General features: G+C 58.1%; 1 protein-coding gene across 1 annotated transcript in view; it reads left to right on the top strand.

The window, feature by feature from the left end:
• Positions 1 to 15756, top strand: part of CCDC88C (coiled-coil domain containing 88C) — a 108944-nt gene that overhangs the window by 59774 nt on the left and 33414 nt on the right. The window contains 6 exon segments of the mRNA XM_006109700.3: positions 4008 to 4154; positions 5006 to 5150; positions 7973 to 8157; positions 11430 to 11567; positions 12917 to 13019; positions 13022 to 13956. Of these exon segments, the coding sequence (XP_006109762.1) occupies positions 4008 to 4154; positions 5006 to 5150; positions 7973 to 8157; positions 11430 to 11567; positions 12917 to 13019; positions 13022 to 13956 (1653 nt within the window).

The following is a 15756-nucleotide window of genomic DNA, read 5'->3' as shown; positions in this document are numbered from 1 at the left end:
GTATCTGGGCAAGTCCCATATTAAGCTCTCAGTGGCACAGCCTCCTCGGATCCCGAGGTTATGGGTCCATTCAGGGGAGGGTGTCAGGGCTGAGGCAGGGATTCTGGTGCTTTGGCCACTCACCCCGACTGCTTCAGGTCCACAGTGGGTTCGGACCCCTCTTCCGAGGGTTTGGGAATTTTGCCCCCTTCGCAGATCCCAGGGGTCAGAGGCAGTTTGAGGGAGCTGGGTGAAATCAGGGTGTCAGCTCATCCTGGGGGCCTGTTGGATGGTAAGAAATCATCCCCATTGCCGGCCGGGAAGCCTGTGAGGGGGCTGAGCACAGTCTGGGGTCACAGGCTCCCCTCCCTGCCCAGCTGGTGGCCGGCAGGTGTGCGTGGGACAGGCTGTTTGGCCGGGGACCTCAACGTGCTCTCCTGCCGCGGACGGGCCCTGAGGTCCCTGGGCCACGTGGCGGCAGGTTGGAGATGGCTGTTTGTACCTACGACCCACTCAGGGTGGGTCTTTCCCCAGGAATGTTGGTGACACACTCGCCCCCACCCCCCTGTGGAGAAGGCGCCCTGGGTGCTGTGTCAAGGCAGCCTGGCCGGGCGGGTGGGGGTGGGAGGCCGCTCTCTGCTTTGTCCTGGGAATGGTCCGCTGGCCCTGCTGGTGATGAGAGGCACCAATCTGCAGCAGACAGGTCCTGGTACACGGCACACTCACTCACCGGAAGTGGCACAGGTGGGAGGGTCCCAGACAGTCATGTACAAGCTCCCCCAGACCGCTGCCTCCGCAGCCCTCCTGCACACCGGGACCGGATGCAGCCCCCACATCTCACTCTGATACAGCCCCGTGGATGGGGGTGCGTTTCGGGGCCCTTGCAGGCTGCCTGGCTCAGTCACGCAGACACGGTGACCGAAGGCCTATGTGGCCCGAGCCCTGTGCCGGGAGCTTCCAGGCTTCTGGAGGGTTTCGCACGGGAACTCCTTTTCCGTGTTCTCAGCTTCCATGCCTCTGGATGATATGGCAATGTTTTTCATAACGATTAATCATTTTGCTGTCCAATTAGTAATGCCTTAGGCCTGGCCGGTTTGGCTCAGTGGATAGAGCATCGGCCTGCGGACCAAAGGGTCCTGGGTTCGATTCGGTCAAGGACACGTACCCCCGTTGCAGGCTCCTCCCCAGCCCGGGCCCTGGTCTTCAGGAGGCAACCAATCGATGTGTTCCTCTCACATCAATGTTTCTGTCTTTCCCTCTCTCTTCCACTTTCCTTAAATAAAAAAATCAATGGAAAAATATCCTCGGGTGAGGAATAGCAACAACAAAAACAAAAGAAAAAATTAGTCATGCCTTAAATTTTGCATTAGTTTAATGAGTTACAAGAGAAAGCGTGTGGTTCGTGGAGCCCAGGCCAGGGTAGAGGGTGAGTCACACTGTTCTCGGGGCCCATGTGCCAGGGCCCAGGGAGCCGTGAGGACGGTGCTGCACTCACGTCCTTAGACCGCGGCGGCTCCAGCAGCCCCGCAGACTGTGCGCAGGCCCCGGTCAGCCCTGCTCGGCCAGGTTTCCTGTGTGCACCTCGAGCCCCCGAGGGGAGGGACAGGGTCTTCAGCGACTGCGTGCCTGGGGCCTGGCGCACACAGGGCACTTGGTAGTCACCACACAAGTACACACCATCTCCCAGCAATGAAAACACTTGAAATCTGGGAGAAGGACGGGGAGAAGTCACGAGATATTGTCTCCTTCCAAATGGTGACGCTTCGGGTGCGATGGGCAGCGGGTCAGATGGCCGAGGACCGTTCCCCTCCACTGGGGGACCAGCCGTCAGGCCTGGCCTGTGACGTCCTCAACGTGGCCCCTCAGCTGTTCGCTGGGCTGCGTCTAGCCTCTAAATAGCCTCCGGTTCAGTTGGGGTCAGGCCCGGGGGGGGGGGGGGCGGGCAGGCTGGCTTGGGCAGCTGCAGAGGTGTGGCTCCTCCCTCGTCCAGGCCAAGCCCTTTGCCAGCTCTAGGACCCTGGCACGGCTTCTTGCGGTCTGGTCTCTTACTTCTGAGGTGGCGGGGTGTGCAAAGCAAGTTTAGATATTTCTGACGCCTAATATACGGCGAAGGTTGATGCCACCAGAAAATGGAAACATATTTGAATAGTAGCTGTAAATCACTTTGTCCCACGCTGTATTCTGCTTCTGGACACTTGTCCATCCCTGCTTGTCTCCAAGCCTTGCAGGGCCCAACTCACTTGCCACCTCTGATTCCCCGTCATGGCGTGACTCAGCTGACAAGTGTCACTGAACACTTCTGGGAGGCCCACGAGAACAGAACGGGAATAGTCCTGGCCTGCGGGACTAGCCTACAGGAGGGGGACAGGCCAGCTCAGTGTTGCCTCAGAGTGGGCACTGGGGGAGCCCGAGCATCTGACTGGCCGGGTGGGACAGAGTGGAGCTGCAAGCACTTCTCAGAGGGGGCAACCCCAGCTGGGTTCTGAAGGCCGAGTAGGAGTTGGTTGTAAGGCTGAAGGAGCAGGCTGTGCTCTGGGAGCTCAGGGCCTGAGCGTGTGGTGACACTGGTGAGTACTGGTGGGTAGACTGGCTGGAACACAAGGTGAGAATGCTGGGGCCGCGGCCAAAGAGGGAGAGCCGGGCCTCCTTCCTGCTTGTGCCCCTCCATGGGCTCCAGCTCACATCGTTGATAATAGTCTGAGCCTCTTCCTCTCCCTCTCCCGTCCCCCCCAACCCCCCCCCCCCGGGGGGGGGCTCTGTAAGAGAACACAGGTCTGGAGTTCTCCAGCTGAGTTCAAGCCCCAGCTTCACCCGCTCACTGGCTTTATGGCTTGGGGCTCATTCCTTAATTGACCCACGGCAACAGCCTCTTCGTGTGTAGGAAGGGACTGTGCCTGCCTCCCCCTCGGGGCTGCTGTGAAGAGTGAATGTGCAAGGGCAGAGGGCACCTGGTGCAGGGCCGGGGATAGGCAGAGAGACGGTGCCCAGGTGACTCCAGAGTCTGTGAGCAAACCCTTCCCGCTGCCAGGCTTTGATCAGAACTGTGTCCACTGATGGGAGGTCCACGGCTTCCCTTCTACAAGAATCTTGGGTTCTGGGCCCTGTGGGAAAAATGAACACGAGATGGAAACGCAGCAGCTACCGCCCACTCCCAGTCGTTAGAACCCATGAGTGGAGCCAGCCTTGGAAAACTGCCCACCGAGAGAAACGGTCACATCCCGTGTATGTGTGTTCCCAGACTGTGAAGGCACCTGGGGGAGACTCAGCTCCCTAAGACACCGAGTGATTCTGGGAGGCTCCTGGGGCAGGAGCAGAGATGAGGGGAAAGAGCTGAACGGCTCCCCCGTGTGTGCTGGGCCCTGGGACAGGAGTAAGTCCAGCAGACTCCTCCCATGAGGGGGCCTGCGAGGGACCAGCCATGGCGTCCCACACCCAGCATGTGCCTGACACCCAGAGGCCCATAGTATTGTTTGTTGTGCCTTAGCCCTCATTTCCAGGAAACGGCCGAGAGCTGTTGTTTTTCTAAGAGGACGTGAGTGAAATGTTCAAATAGGAACTGGGTATTGAACAATAGCTCACCCGAAGAGCCATTTATTTCCAGGACCCAGATCAGAGGAATGGCTATTGAATTGAGGGGCCTGGACTCGGCCCTGGAATATGGGACAGACTCTTAGCCCCACCCCTTCCTTGTTGAGCGAAGTCCCATACCTGTCAGCAGGCGCACTTGTCCAGTAGACGAGGCTGTACATGTCAGACACTCCAACACCAGGGCTGGCAGGAAGCAGACGCTGAAGAGGTGTTCCCTTCCCAAATTTAGACAGTGTCTCGATTCCGAGAGTTTTTCCATAGAGAACGTGCATCGGGCCTGGCCTAATGGAGAAGGGGCAGGTGCTCACAAGCGGAGACAGAACGTCCGCGGCAGCACGTCACCCTGAGGTGCAGGTTTGGGTCCAGGTGCCTGAAGAACGCGGTCCTCGGGACCCGGGGGCCTGGGTCTGATGGTTCTCATGTGTGTGTTTGCTGGCCAGGAGCTGAGAGAAGATAACTTCACTTTGATTGACACCAAGTCCATTCTGGAGGAGCAGCTGACGGCGGCTCGGGCCCGGGTCGATAAACTGTACGAGCTGGAGAAGGAGAACCTGCAGCTGAAATCGAAGCTGCACGACCTGGAATTGGTATGACAAGTTGTTGTCAGCATGTGAACGACAGATCGGGGCAATTTCAGGTGCATGTTGTGCCCTGCTCTGACTTCCTGCTCCCGGGTAGGTGCTGCTGCCGACGCAGTGACCCGCTCACTGCGGAGAGTTGCTTGCAAAGCTCACCAGCCTGAGTGGACACCACTTGAGGCCCTCAAAAGAGAGAGGCCCTGACTGTTGTGTTGCTTTTCTGTAAGGATGGTTGTATATGGGCGTCTTTTGCAAAAAAGGGCATTTGTGGTGTGGATGGAGCTGTGATTTGGGAGTTCCTGCAGTCTTTCCGAGACATATTAGGCCTGCTAAGGGGCCGCAGAGCTGCCCGCTATCATATCACTTGCTTTAAAGCCCTGTGCTGTACGCCACTTTGTTTAGACACCACTCAGAGACGTCGGGCGTCTTCATCACCTAGGCCCGTGGTCAGCAAACTGCGACTCGCGAGCCACATGCGGCTCTTTGGCCCCTTGAGTGTGGCTCTTCCACAAAATACCACGTGAGGGCGCGCATGTACAGTGCAATTGAAACTTTGTGGCCCCATGCGCAGAAGTCGGTATTTTGTGGAAGAGCCACACTCAAGGGGCCAAAGAGCCGCATGTGGCTCGCGAACCGCAGTTTGCCGACCACTGACCTAGGTCACTGGGTCAGCAAGTCTTTTAGTGGCTGTAGGTCTCCCAGCTGGGCCCTGTGTTGGAGTCACTTCTGTGCAGCTGTGCTTTTGGAAGTGAGCAGGTGCATGGAGGGCCTTCATCCTGGGGGAATGAGGGTGGATGCACGGGGCAGCCTGTCCAGAGGGGCATGGGGGCATCCTCACCGCTCCCCCCTTCTTGCACTAGGACCGGGACACAGACAAGAAGCGCATTGAGGAGCTGCTGGAGGAGAACATGGTCCTCGAGATTGCACAGAAGCAGAGCATGAACGAGTCCGCCCACCTGGGCTGGGAACTGGAGCAGCTGTCCAAGAATGCAGACCTGTCAGACGGTAGGCAGAGCCCCTGGGGCCTGGGAGCCAGCCTGGCTGCGGCTTCTCCCTCACCCAGGGAGCTGAGCCCTTGGCTCTGAATCTCATGTGTCAGCCCATCCTACCCCAAGTGAATAGGATTTTATTCAAGGGCCATTTGGAACTGTTTCATTGAAATTCTCCCCAACGAGAACGTGAAGGGTCTGGCAGCCTTGAAGTCAGGACATGAACTACAAAGTGTTGCCAGATTTCTCAGCTCCCATGTGGACAGTCCCAGGAGCTTCCAGATGACAGCATGCTGACACCCAGAGGATGTCTTAGATCTGTCCGTGGGGGATTGAAAGCTCTGGATGCAGGAGCCTCCCCCAGTGGTCACTAACCTGCATTATAACAGGCCTGGGCTGATTTCCTCCGTTCATGTCATCATCGGGCAGATGGGTGCAGTCTGTTCTCTGTCTCCCTGGGCAGGGCCTGCTAAGTGTCTGCTTCTCAGGGGAGCCAGGCCTCTTCCCCTCTCTCTTGTGTGTGCCCCCTCGCAGCCCCCAGAGGAGGTGTGGGGCTGGCCAGGGAAAGGTGGGTGGGGCAGGCAGTGCACCCGGCAAACAAGTAGCCAGTCCCTGTGCTCAACAACATCACATGTGCACCTGAGGGTGCAGGCGAAGGTGCGCTTAGATCTCTGCAGCGCGCAGGAGGGCCTTGGGCTGGTCTGGGGGGTGGGGGAGGTGCTGCTTTTCCAATTCTGATCAACATTCCTAAGCATCATGGAGAGGCTGTTGAGAGCAGCTGGATAGTCCTTCTCTTCAAGGGTCCCCATCAGGTCCAAACCTAAAATCAGTTCATTGAACTATGAATCTGTGTGAGGAGTCGGTTCTCTCTGTGGTTTGGAGTCTCAGCACTCCTGGGACCAAGGGTGGGCACAACAGGGATCTCTGCTCTGGGAGCTCAGGTTCATGGGGAGGACACTGCCCCCTGGTGGAACGCAGGAGTGGTGCCGGCTGGCAGGGACCTCTCAGACCTAATGTTTCTGTTAGAGACCAGGGAGGCTGGTGGGTTGGGAAGCCTCCCTGACCCAGGCCCTCTGTGTAGTGTGTGAGCCCTTTCAGGTCAGTGCCCGTGACTACTTCTTGGTGTTCCCACTCCTGCTGCTTAGCTGGCAGCTCATGAACAAAGCGTGAATGGACTTTTGCATGGATGGTGTGGTGGCTTCTTGAGTCAGAAAGGCTTGGCTTCAAGTCCTGGCTCCTCCACCTGTTAGCCAGGTGACCTCTTTTAAACCTCCGTTTTCTTATCTGCAAAATGGGGGTAATGAAGCTGCCTCCCAGGATTGCTATGCGTGTCTCGTGAGAGGAGACGGTGAAGCCTCACGCTGGGCCTGGCCCCCGGGGCACCAACAAAGGATGGCTGTCCTCATCGCCCTTGTTGAATGAAAAGATCCCCATTGCTCTGGTTCTGGGGGTGCTCGTGAGTGCAGCACCCAGTGGAGAACCATTGGTTGTTTTCCCAATAAACTGTGGTGTCATCTCGAGAGCCTCTGAGGAAATGAGGCTGGTCATCAGCTCCACGGCTGCACTTGGAGATCCTTCACAATTATTTTCCATGATACAGAGCTTCAGTGTGAGGTAATGAACAAGTCTGGGGTGGGCGGTGTGATAGTTGCAGGACAGTGGGAATGCATCTAATGCCACAGAACCATACACTTAAAAATGTTACTTTTAAAGCGAATGCTGCGAAGGTGCCATCTGAACGAGCACAGGTGGTGACTTAGTGGAGTTTTCAGCTGTTAGTGTCGTTGGTGGCCTTGTCAGGATGAAGTCCTTGGCATGTTTCCGTGTGTTGACAGCAGGCGTGTTTGTCTTTGGGGTGCGCTGAGCTGGAGTTGGGCCACGAAGGTTCATTTGCTCCACTGCTGAGCTGCCTGCTGCTTCGGGTCTTCAGTCTGTTCTGGCTTCTTGGGTCTGTGCTGCTGTCCTTGGTGGGCGATGGGAACGTCCAGCTTGAGGTGCTGCGGTGACAACCAGCGTCCCCTCTAGGTCCTTCCAGCCCCGAGGGGGTGAACAGGAAGCAGGTGGGGTGCAGCCCTAGGAGCAGTGCAGTGTGATAGGCTCCCGGGTGAGGATGTGGCCCTGGAGGGACAGGTGAGGGGGCACCCTGACCCCTCATACGTTCATTTACCTGAAGTCACGCACCTGCTTGTGGCAGGAAGGGGCCGAGAACTCCGGTTCTTCTCCGGTCTGTGCTCCCTTTTCTGTTCTGCGTTCAAGCTGTTTAAAAGCAAAGGAGGAAATCTGCCTTCTTCTGTCTTTACCTTATGTTGATCTCGCTTAGACTTTCTCAAGCAATTTAGATATACCGTCTCATTCTTTCTCAATGCAATTGTGAAAGCACAAAATGAAATCTCTGTCCGAAGGCCCTGCCCAGGGATGGTAAGTACTGGGCGTACTTGCCCCAGAGCCTCTACCACCTGCAGACACACTGGTCAATTATCACCCCCCCACACACACCCTCAGCTGAGCCACCCAGACCCCCACCACTCTGAGGGCTGGCACAGAAAACGCCATCTCTTTGCCATCTCTGTTAGTCTCTGAAATCCCTGACTTGATGGCCAGGTTAGAACTTGGTAAAAAGTGGTTCCAGCAGTTCCACTGTCTTGAGGTTTTGCATTGGCCTCTCCACCGTCACCTTCTTTCTTCTTAGCTCTGCAGAGGGGCTGTAACCGCCTGAGGAGCCCTCAGGTGCCGACAGCACCAGCACCCTGTGGACAACGGAGGGCACCCAGCCGACCACTCCAGGCCCCTCAGACCTAGGGCTCGGGGTGATGGCCCTGACCTGACTTTGCTCTTCAGCCTCCAGGAAGTCGTTCGTGTTTGAGCTGAACGAATGCGCCTCCAGCCGCATCCTGAAGCTGGAGAAGGAGAACCAGAGCCTTCAGAGCACCATCCAGGGGCTGCGGGACGCCTCCCTGGCCCTGGAGGAGAGCAGCCTCAAGTGCGGGGAGCTGGAGAAGGAGAACCAGCAGCTCAGCACGAAGGTAACTGTGCGGAACATTCGGGCAAGCAGGTGGCCAGGCGGAGCGCCCAGGTGTCGGTGAGGATGCGCAGCTGGGGGAAATGTGGGATGCAGGGCAGCCACAGTTATGGTAGCGGGACACGCGTCCTCATGGAGCAGAGTCCTGAGGCAGCATGACCTGTCCCTGCAGCAGTGCGACCGGACTTGAGGGACGTCTGTGTGCCTCGTTGCCTTCACCTGTGCAATGGGCATGACTCCTTAGCCCCCGGCCTCTCAGGCCCCACCCCTGCTTCCTCTCTGGGTCAGTTCCCTGTAGGAAACCATGGCAGTCCTGCTAGAGCCCTCGGGAGGCCTGTCTTGGCTCCGAGTCCTGGTAGAAGGGAGGGACTGCAGTTCCCACACCAGAGCTGTCCTGTGTCCGGTCCCAGGAACCCTGGCCAGGTGGCCCTTCTGCTCCTCCCCCCTGTCCTGCTCAGCCCGCTCGGGGCCTGGCTGCCTCTGTCCTGACCAGTGGGGCTGGTTTTGCTTTCTCCCCTGAGCCTGGCATGTCATGGGTCCTCCCTAACGTTGGGTGGATGGTGCGTCTCGGCCGTCAGCTGAGGACCATAGGGGACATGGCCTGATGCTGGCCTTCCTGGAGCCAGGGCACAGCCTTGGACACGTCCAGACGGCATGGTCCCTTGGGGCATCTGAGAAGGGAACAGGGTCAGCCAGGACACGGCTGCCCGGAGTGCCAGGCACCCTGGTGCCTGCTCGGCTCTCCCACCACCCGAGTGTCGCCCAGGCTGTAGGCTGACTTCGGCCTGAAACGTCTGTAAACCATAGTTCCCGAAGTCCACGCCCTTCCCTGAGACTCACCACCCTTCTGTGGGCCTCAGAGAAGGCGCCTTCCCTGCCTCATTTGTATCGATATCCTAAGTCCATTCCTTCAACCAGGAATCCTGATTTTGAGAGGAAGAGGGACAGTCTTTGGAGGCCTATCAGGGGACACAGCCCGGCATGGGGGCTGCTGAGCAGGTCCCTGGCCCCTGCATGCTCTGGAGACCGAGAGCCTCACAGGAGTCCTCGGCCCAAGCCTGGTGCCCACCCGGGGAGGATGGGAAACCCCTTGGGCCAGCTCCCATCCCAGCCCAGCGAGCTCTCCCTACGGGAATGGAGGTCCTTCAGGGATGGACAGGACTAAGGGCCCCGGTCCCATGGCAGAAAGGACCAGGTGAAGAAAGATGGGGGGTGTCTAGCAATGGTGGGGGGGACATGGGCAATCAAATCTTCCTGCTAAAAGCAACAACATCCAGAAATGCCAAGGTTGGAATCACATTCCTTTCTCTGCGGGAAGGGGCGGCAGAGGTGAAGCATTAAGAGTAAGATGGTGGGGGTTGGAGGACACACACCCCAGGCCCCGGCTGAGGGAGAGCAGGGCTGGGTCGGCCCATGGCTGTGCGTTGGGCTCTGCCGCATCCTCACTGTGGGGCTCTAGGCAAATTGCTCGAGGACTCTGAGCCCCGTGCCCTTCTCTGAATGAGGGTGAGTGACAGCTGCTCCGGGCCTTCCTCCTCGGGGTCGGGTCCGGGGCAGGCACCGCCATCAGAGCAGATGCTGGTTCCCTGCTGAGCCCAGACCTGGTGCTAGGAAGTGGGGCCGCGATAAGGAAGGAGAAGAAAGATGTTCTCGCTTTTGAGGAAGACTCAGACACGTGGCCCGTTACAGTGCAACTGGCTATTGGCCCCGTCCTCAGGTCCCCATGTTGGGGGGCAGGGGGCTTGGTGTGCCTACGGTGATGTGAGGACGCGACTATGAGCCCCACCGTGCCCGACCCCCCCCCTCCCCTCATGGAGAAGAAGCTCGCCTGGCTCCTGCTTCCAGAGGAGTATTGAGACAGTGCCCAGACCTATGAGATAAAGGCAGGGGGCCCTCACCCTGGGAGCAATAGGCAGAGCCCGCATTAGAGCAGCGATCCTCCCGGGAGCTTTGCAGACCCACCTGTGCCAGGCTGCCCCCCAGACAGGCCAATCGAGCAGGCTCTCGGTCATGGCTACTCACTGGGTCACTGGGCATCTGAGGGTCCTCCCCCGAGAGGGCCCAGTGGGGGACCTGAGGTCCAGGGTCTGTAGAAGCTCTAAGAACCACCTGGTCTTTGATCGTGGAGATCCACTGTGTTCGTTTTAGAGCAGTCACCCCAAACTGGCAGCATCAGGGTCACCAGTCCAAATGCAGATTCTTGGGCGCCAGCCCTGCCTGTCAGAAGCTCGGGGGGGAGGGGGCGCTGGCGCTCTCACAGGGGTCAGCGATGGTTGTCACACCTGCCACCTGCCAGGTGTGTGCTGAGCACTCCCCCTGACAGAGCTGGTGACCATGCCTGCTGCTTGCTGCCCTGTCAGTTAGGGACACCCGCTCGTGGTCACCTCATTAGCAGGGAGCAACCCTTTCCCCCTCCTGAGTTTGGCGTCAGTGGGAAGGGACAGCAGCAGGAGTCTGGCCTGGGAGCCCCACCTCAGGTCCCGCCCTAGGTACTGAGCCTGCATCTGCGTCCATCACGGTGTTCAGGTGTCAGGCACAGAGCGTGAGACGTGCGGGTTCAGGCAGTCCGTGTTTAGGGAGTGAGCTTGGTGGGTCCCGCAGAAGAGCTCTGTGTTGGACCACTGATTGGGCCATCGTCCAGGCAGGACGGAGGGGGTCTGGCCTGGGGCAGGCAATGGGGGGTGGAGGGGAGCCGTATGGGGGACAAGGACAGGCCTTGGTGACACATTTACTTGGAGGGTGAGAGGAGGGAGAGAGATGGCAGAGGACCTCTCTGAGCAGCTGGGTGAATAGGAATGTCACCAACTGGATGAAGTCCCTGTGGGACATCCGGCAGTGGAGTCTGCTGGCCCCAGGCATGTCGCCTGACCCTCAGGATAGTAGTGGACAAGGCCTAAGACGGAAGCAGTGAGAGTGAACAGCGGAGAGCTGGGAGGGAAGCTGACTGATTGGTGCCCATGACCTTTTTCTCTACCATGAGCTGGAAGTGCATGCCATGGGCTGAGAGGTGATGGTCAAGGGTGTGGGGAGCTCACTGCACAGCCAGGCCTGGCCTGGGCAGCGGCTCAGGGACACCACCTGGAGCCAGGCTTCCCTCTTCCCGCTCTGCCAGTCTTGGCAGTGGCTGTTGTGCTGCCCCAAGAAGTGGGCAGGAGGGCTGTTCCTTGAGGACAGGCCTGTTACGTGTTCTGTGGGGTGACAGGGTTCGGGTCTGCTGTAAAACACAGTTCACTTCCTGAAACTGACCTTTGCACGGCTGGGCCTTCGGCTCTGCAGATTGAAAAGTTGCAGATCCAGCTGCAGAAGGAAAAGCAGAGCAACCAGGACTTGGAGACCCTCAGTGAGGAGCTGATCAAAGAGAATGAGCAGCTGCACAGTGACATGGAGACCCTGAAGGCGGACAAAGCCAGGCAGGTAGGCCCTCCAGAGCGCAGGCCTCCCCTGGCGCCCCTGCCTGCAAGGGGGAGCGTCCAGGATCACAGCCGTGTCCTGGTCATTGATCGGTGATTCCTGGGTGACCAGTTTCCTCACCCAGCTGCAGCTCAGACCAGCAATCCTCAGCTGCAGCAGGGGCATGGGAACAGGTATTGCCTCCCAGGGACACTGGCCATCTTGTTTTTGATTGACAGGACTTGGGGGAGGAGAGGGAAGGTGCTCCTGGCTGTGGTGAGGTGAGGCCAGGGATGCTGTTCAGTGTCCTGTAGCCCCTGGGACAGCCCCGCAGGACAAAGAATGATCCCGCTCCAAATGTCCAGCGTCACCCTGAGAACCCTGGCAAACCTCCAGGGTGGATTCGCCTGGCACTACAGCAAGTCCCAGGGAAGGCAGCCCAGCGCTGGGGCAGCGGCTCAGTGATGCCACCCAGGGGCCGGGCATCCCTCTTCCTGCTCTGCCAGCGTTGTCAGTGGCTGTTGTGCCTCTCCAAGAAGTGGGCAGGAAGAAGGTGGCGGGTGAAGAGACAGAGGGAAGGCCTCCCCAGACCCTCTGTCGACATGTCATTGGCCAGACCCAACACGTGACTACCCCTAGCTGCAAGGGAGGCTGGGAATCAAGTACTTGAATTTTTCAGCTTCTCTAGTAGAGCAAAAAGTGGGGATTGGGATAGTGCTATGTACAGTGAAGAGACAGGCCAGGGCCTCCTCTCTTGCATGGCTTATAGTCTAGAAGGCAGAATGATAGGTGACGAGCCAGGTGGCTTCAGACGTGTGCTATTGAGGGAATACACGTGGGTCCAGGGAGAGTCTTACTAAGTGCAGGGCATTTAGAATCGTGGTGCAGGGCTTCTCTGAGGAGCTGGCACTCACACTGAGCCCGGGAGGATGAGAAGGAGCCAGTGATGCTGACGGCCGGAGGGTGGAGGCGGGTGAATATTCAAGGCAGAGGGAAGATCACGTGTGATGTCTGCAGGGGGAGGGTGGCATGAGGAGCGGCCACTGGGGTGGGCGGCCAGCTCGTCGGGCCCCTGTGGACCAGGATAAAAAGCACCAAGGAAATCACTTCCATTGTTTTAAGGAAGAGGAGGTGTGGTTTCTGTTTCTAAGTCAACTGGCTGCTGTGAATGTGTTTTGACTTGAACTGTCTCAGGGGGATCTCCATGCCCTTCACCTTGTGTCCGTATCAGGCCTCTGGGAAATGTTATGATGTCCTTTGGGTCCATGGTGGGGTGTCTTTCCAGGCCTTCTCTTCAGTCCCCCAGTTTGGACCAAATCACCGAAATACGTTCGTGCAGCCACCTGTGTCATTTCCATTGTGTTTTCCTGCAGATCAAAGATCTCGAGCAAGAAAAGGATCATCTCAACCAAACGGTGCAGACGCTGCGGGAGAGGTCAGAGGTCAGCAGCGAGGTCCGCGTGCAGGACATGGAGAGAAGAACAGAGTCCTCCACCAGACGGTGACGGAGACCAGCAGCCAGCTCAGCACGCTGGAGTCCGAGCGGCAGCAGCTGCACCGGGACCTGGAGCAGGCGAAGGAGAAGGTGGCGCGGGCGGAGGGGCTGGAGAAGGAGATGCAGCGGCTGGAGAAGGAGAACGAGAGGCTGGCCAGGGAGGTCACCTCCCTGACGACGGCCACTGAGAAGGTCGACGCCCTGGAGCGCGAGAGCCAGGGCCTGTCGCTGGAGAACCGCCGGCTGCAGAAGTCCCTGGACACCCTGCAGAACGTGTCGGTGCAGCTGGCAGGCCTGGAGCGGGACAACAAGCAGCTGGACGAGGAGAACCGGGAGCTGCGCCGGATGGTGGAGGCCATGCGCTTCACGGGCGCCAAGATGGCTCAGATCGAGCGGGAGAACCAGGAGCTTGAGCGGGAGAAGGAGGAGCTGAGGAAAAACGTGGAGCTGCTGAGCGCCCAGAGCAAGAAGTCGGAGCGCCTGGAGCTCAGCTACCAGAGCATGAGTGCCGAGAACCTGCGGCTGCAGCAGGCCCTGGAGCGGGAGCGGGGGGAGCTGGAGGCGCAAAACCAGGCCCTGCAGCGGGACCTGGAGGCCCAGCGGCTGGCCAGCAAGCAGCTGGAGATGTCCGAGAAGGACAAGGAGGCCCTGCAGCAGGAGGTGGCCCAGCTGGAAAAAGACAAGAAGCTGCTGGAGAAGGAGGTGAACCGGCTGTGGCAGCAGGTGGAGTTCAAGGACACGGTCCTGGACGACGTCACCACCAAGCTGTCCGCCGCCGAGAAGGAGAGCCGCACCCTGGACAAGGAGCTGGCGCGCTGCAGGGACGCGGCCACCAAGCTGAAGGAGCTGGAGAAGGACAACAGAGACCTCACCAAGCAAGTCACCATGCACACCAGGACGCTGACGACCCTGGGAGAGGTGAGCGGGGTGCAGGCAGCCCCTCGAGGGGGACGCGGGGTTGACGTCTTTGTCCAGAGCCGCACAGGTGTGCCACGAGGGGTGTGCTTCCAGACAGAACCGGGACTGTGTGTGCTCCTTCGATGTCTTCCTTGGTTCTGAACAGGGTAGAGCCGAAAGGTAAGAAGTGAAACTCGGCTGTTCTCTCACTGCCTGGAGATAACCACGGACTATAGTTATTCCAGCGTTCCTCCCCTGCATATCCGTGCACACACGCGCACACACACACGCCATATCCGTGCACACGCGCACACACACACACAGGACACCTACTCTCTGCACCCTAACCCTATTGTATCTGTTAGGGCTTTTTTTCCTTGCATTAAATAGGCTTTAAGCCACATATAATTTGCTGTAATTATTTTTTTGGCATTTGGGCTGTTTCCTATTTTTTCTACTATTTATTTTTTCATCAACCATTTATCCCCGTTATGCCCTCTTTCCCCTCCTCCCACCACCCTCCCACAATCACCACACTGTTCTCTCATGTCCATTTGTTCTCGCTTTTTTCTTCTCTGTTTTGCTCAATCCCTCCACCACCCTCCCGAACACCCACCCCCCAGCAGAGCTGCCTGCCAGCTCTCTATGCATGAGTCCGTCTCTGTTTTGCTTGGTAGTTCTATTTGCTCATGAAATTCCACATATGAGTGAAATCATATGGCACCTGTCTCTCTCTGACTGGATTATTTCACTGAGGATAATGCTCTCCAGGCCCACGCGTGCTGTCGCAAAGGGTACAGTTTCTTCCTTTTTATGGCTGAGGAGTATTCCGTCGTGTGGATGTACCAATGGTTTTTAAGTCAGCACGTCCTCATCTTGATCCCTTGCTCTCCGTCTTTTAAGATGTTTGAATTCTCCTCCACACTTTCATGCCCTCGTTCAGTTCTCAGCCATCTCCTTCTCCTTCTACTTTTTACTTGTGTGTCTCCTCTCCTTTAACTTGGGCTCCGGCCGAGGGAGGGCAGAGTGGCCGGGAGCTGTGTGAGGAGAACCCAGGGCCGGGGGCTGTGGGGTGAGAGCTTGGACGTCAGCCGTCCTGGTTTCCTGCGTGGAGTCATCCCCCCCATAGTGCCGAGGACATCTTCCCCTCCGGGCAGCTCTGGCCTGGGGGTGGGGTGCCTCCACTATGTTAAGGAACACTGGACATGTACACCTTCACAGAGATATTTCTCCCTTAGGATTAGCCTACAAGTATCATTACAGGACCAAAGGGTGTGGGTTGTCTTTCAGTTTCTTGGTAAATGGGTGGCCTGCTTCCCCGGAACCTTCGGCCTGGGCCACCTGGGCGTTTCTGCAGCGTGTTGGAGGGAATACTGTTCTGGTGCAGTTTCATCCGAATGGCCCGACATGGAAGTTGTGTCGGAGTCCAGTGTGGCTGTTCCCAGCTGGCCCTGAGTGCGGCGCCTGGGGCACCAGGCTTCCATCCTGGGGCTCGGCCATCCCCTGGTGGAGTCCTCTCCTGGCTCCTTGGCATGTGACCAGTAGAGGAGAAAGAGAGTGAGTGAGAAAGACCACACTTCACGGGGCAGAACCCAGCCCCACGGCTGAACCTAGTGACAAGGGAGGCTGGGAAGTGTGTTCCAGGAAGAAAGGGAAATAGATGTGGTGAGCACGGGTCTCATGCTCACGAGAGTACAATCCCTGCAGCTGCGACCCGTAGTCCCTGCCTCTGTGAGCATGGGTTAGGTTTTGCTGCAGTAACAGGTAGCCCCAGAATCGCAGTGGACCGCCACATCCAGGCTTACTTCTCACTCACAAGAG

The sequence above is a fragment of the Myotis lucifugus genome, unplaced genomic scaffold (assembly GCF_000147115.1).
Source record: "Myotis lucifugus unplaced genomic scaffold, Myoluc2.0 scaffold_463, whole genome shotgun sequence".
Taxonomy (NCBI): Eukaryota; Metazoa; Chordata; class Mammalia; order Chiroptera; family Vespertilionidae; genus Myotis; species Myotis lucifugus.
Note: the sequence above shows the minus strand (reverse complement) of the source record. Positions and strands in the feature narration are given on the sequence as shown.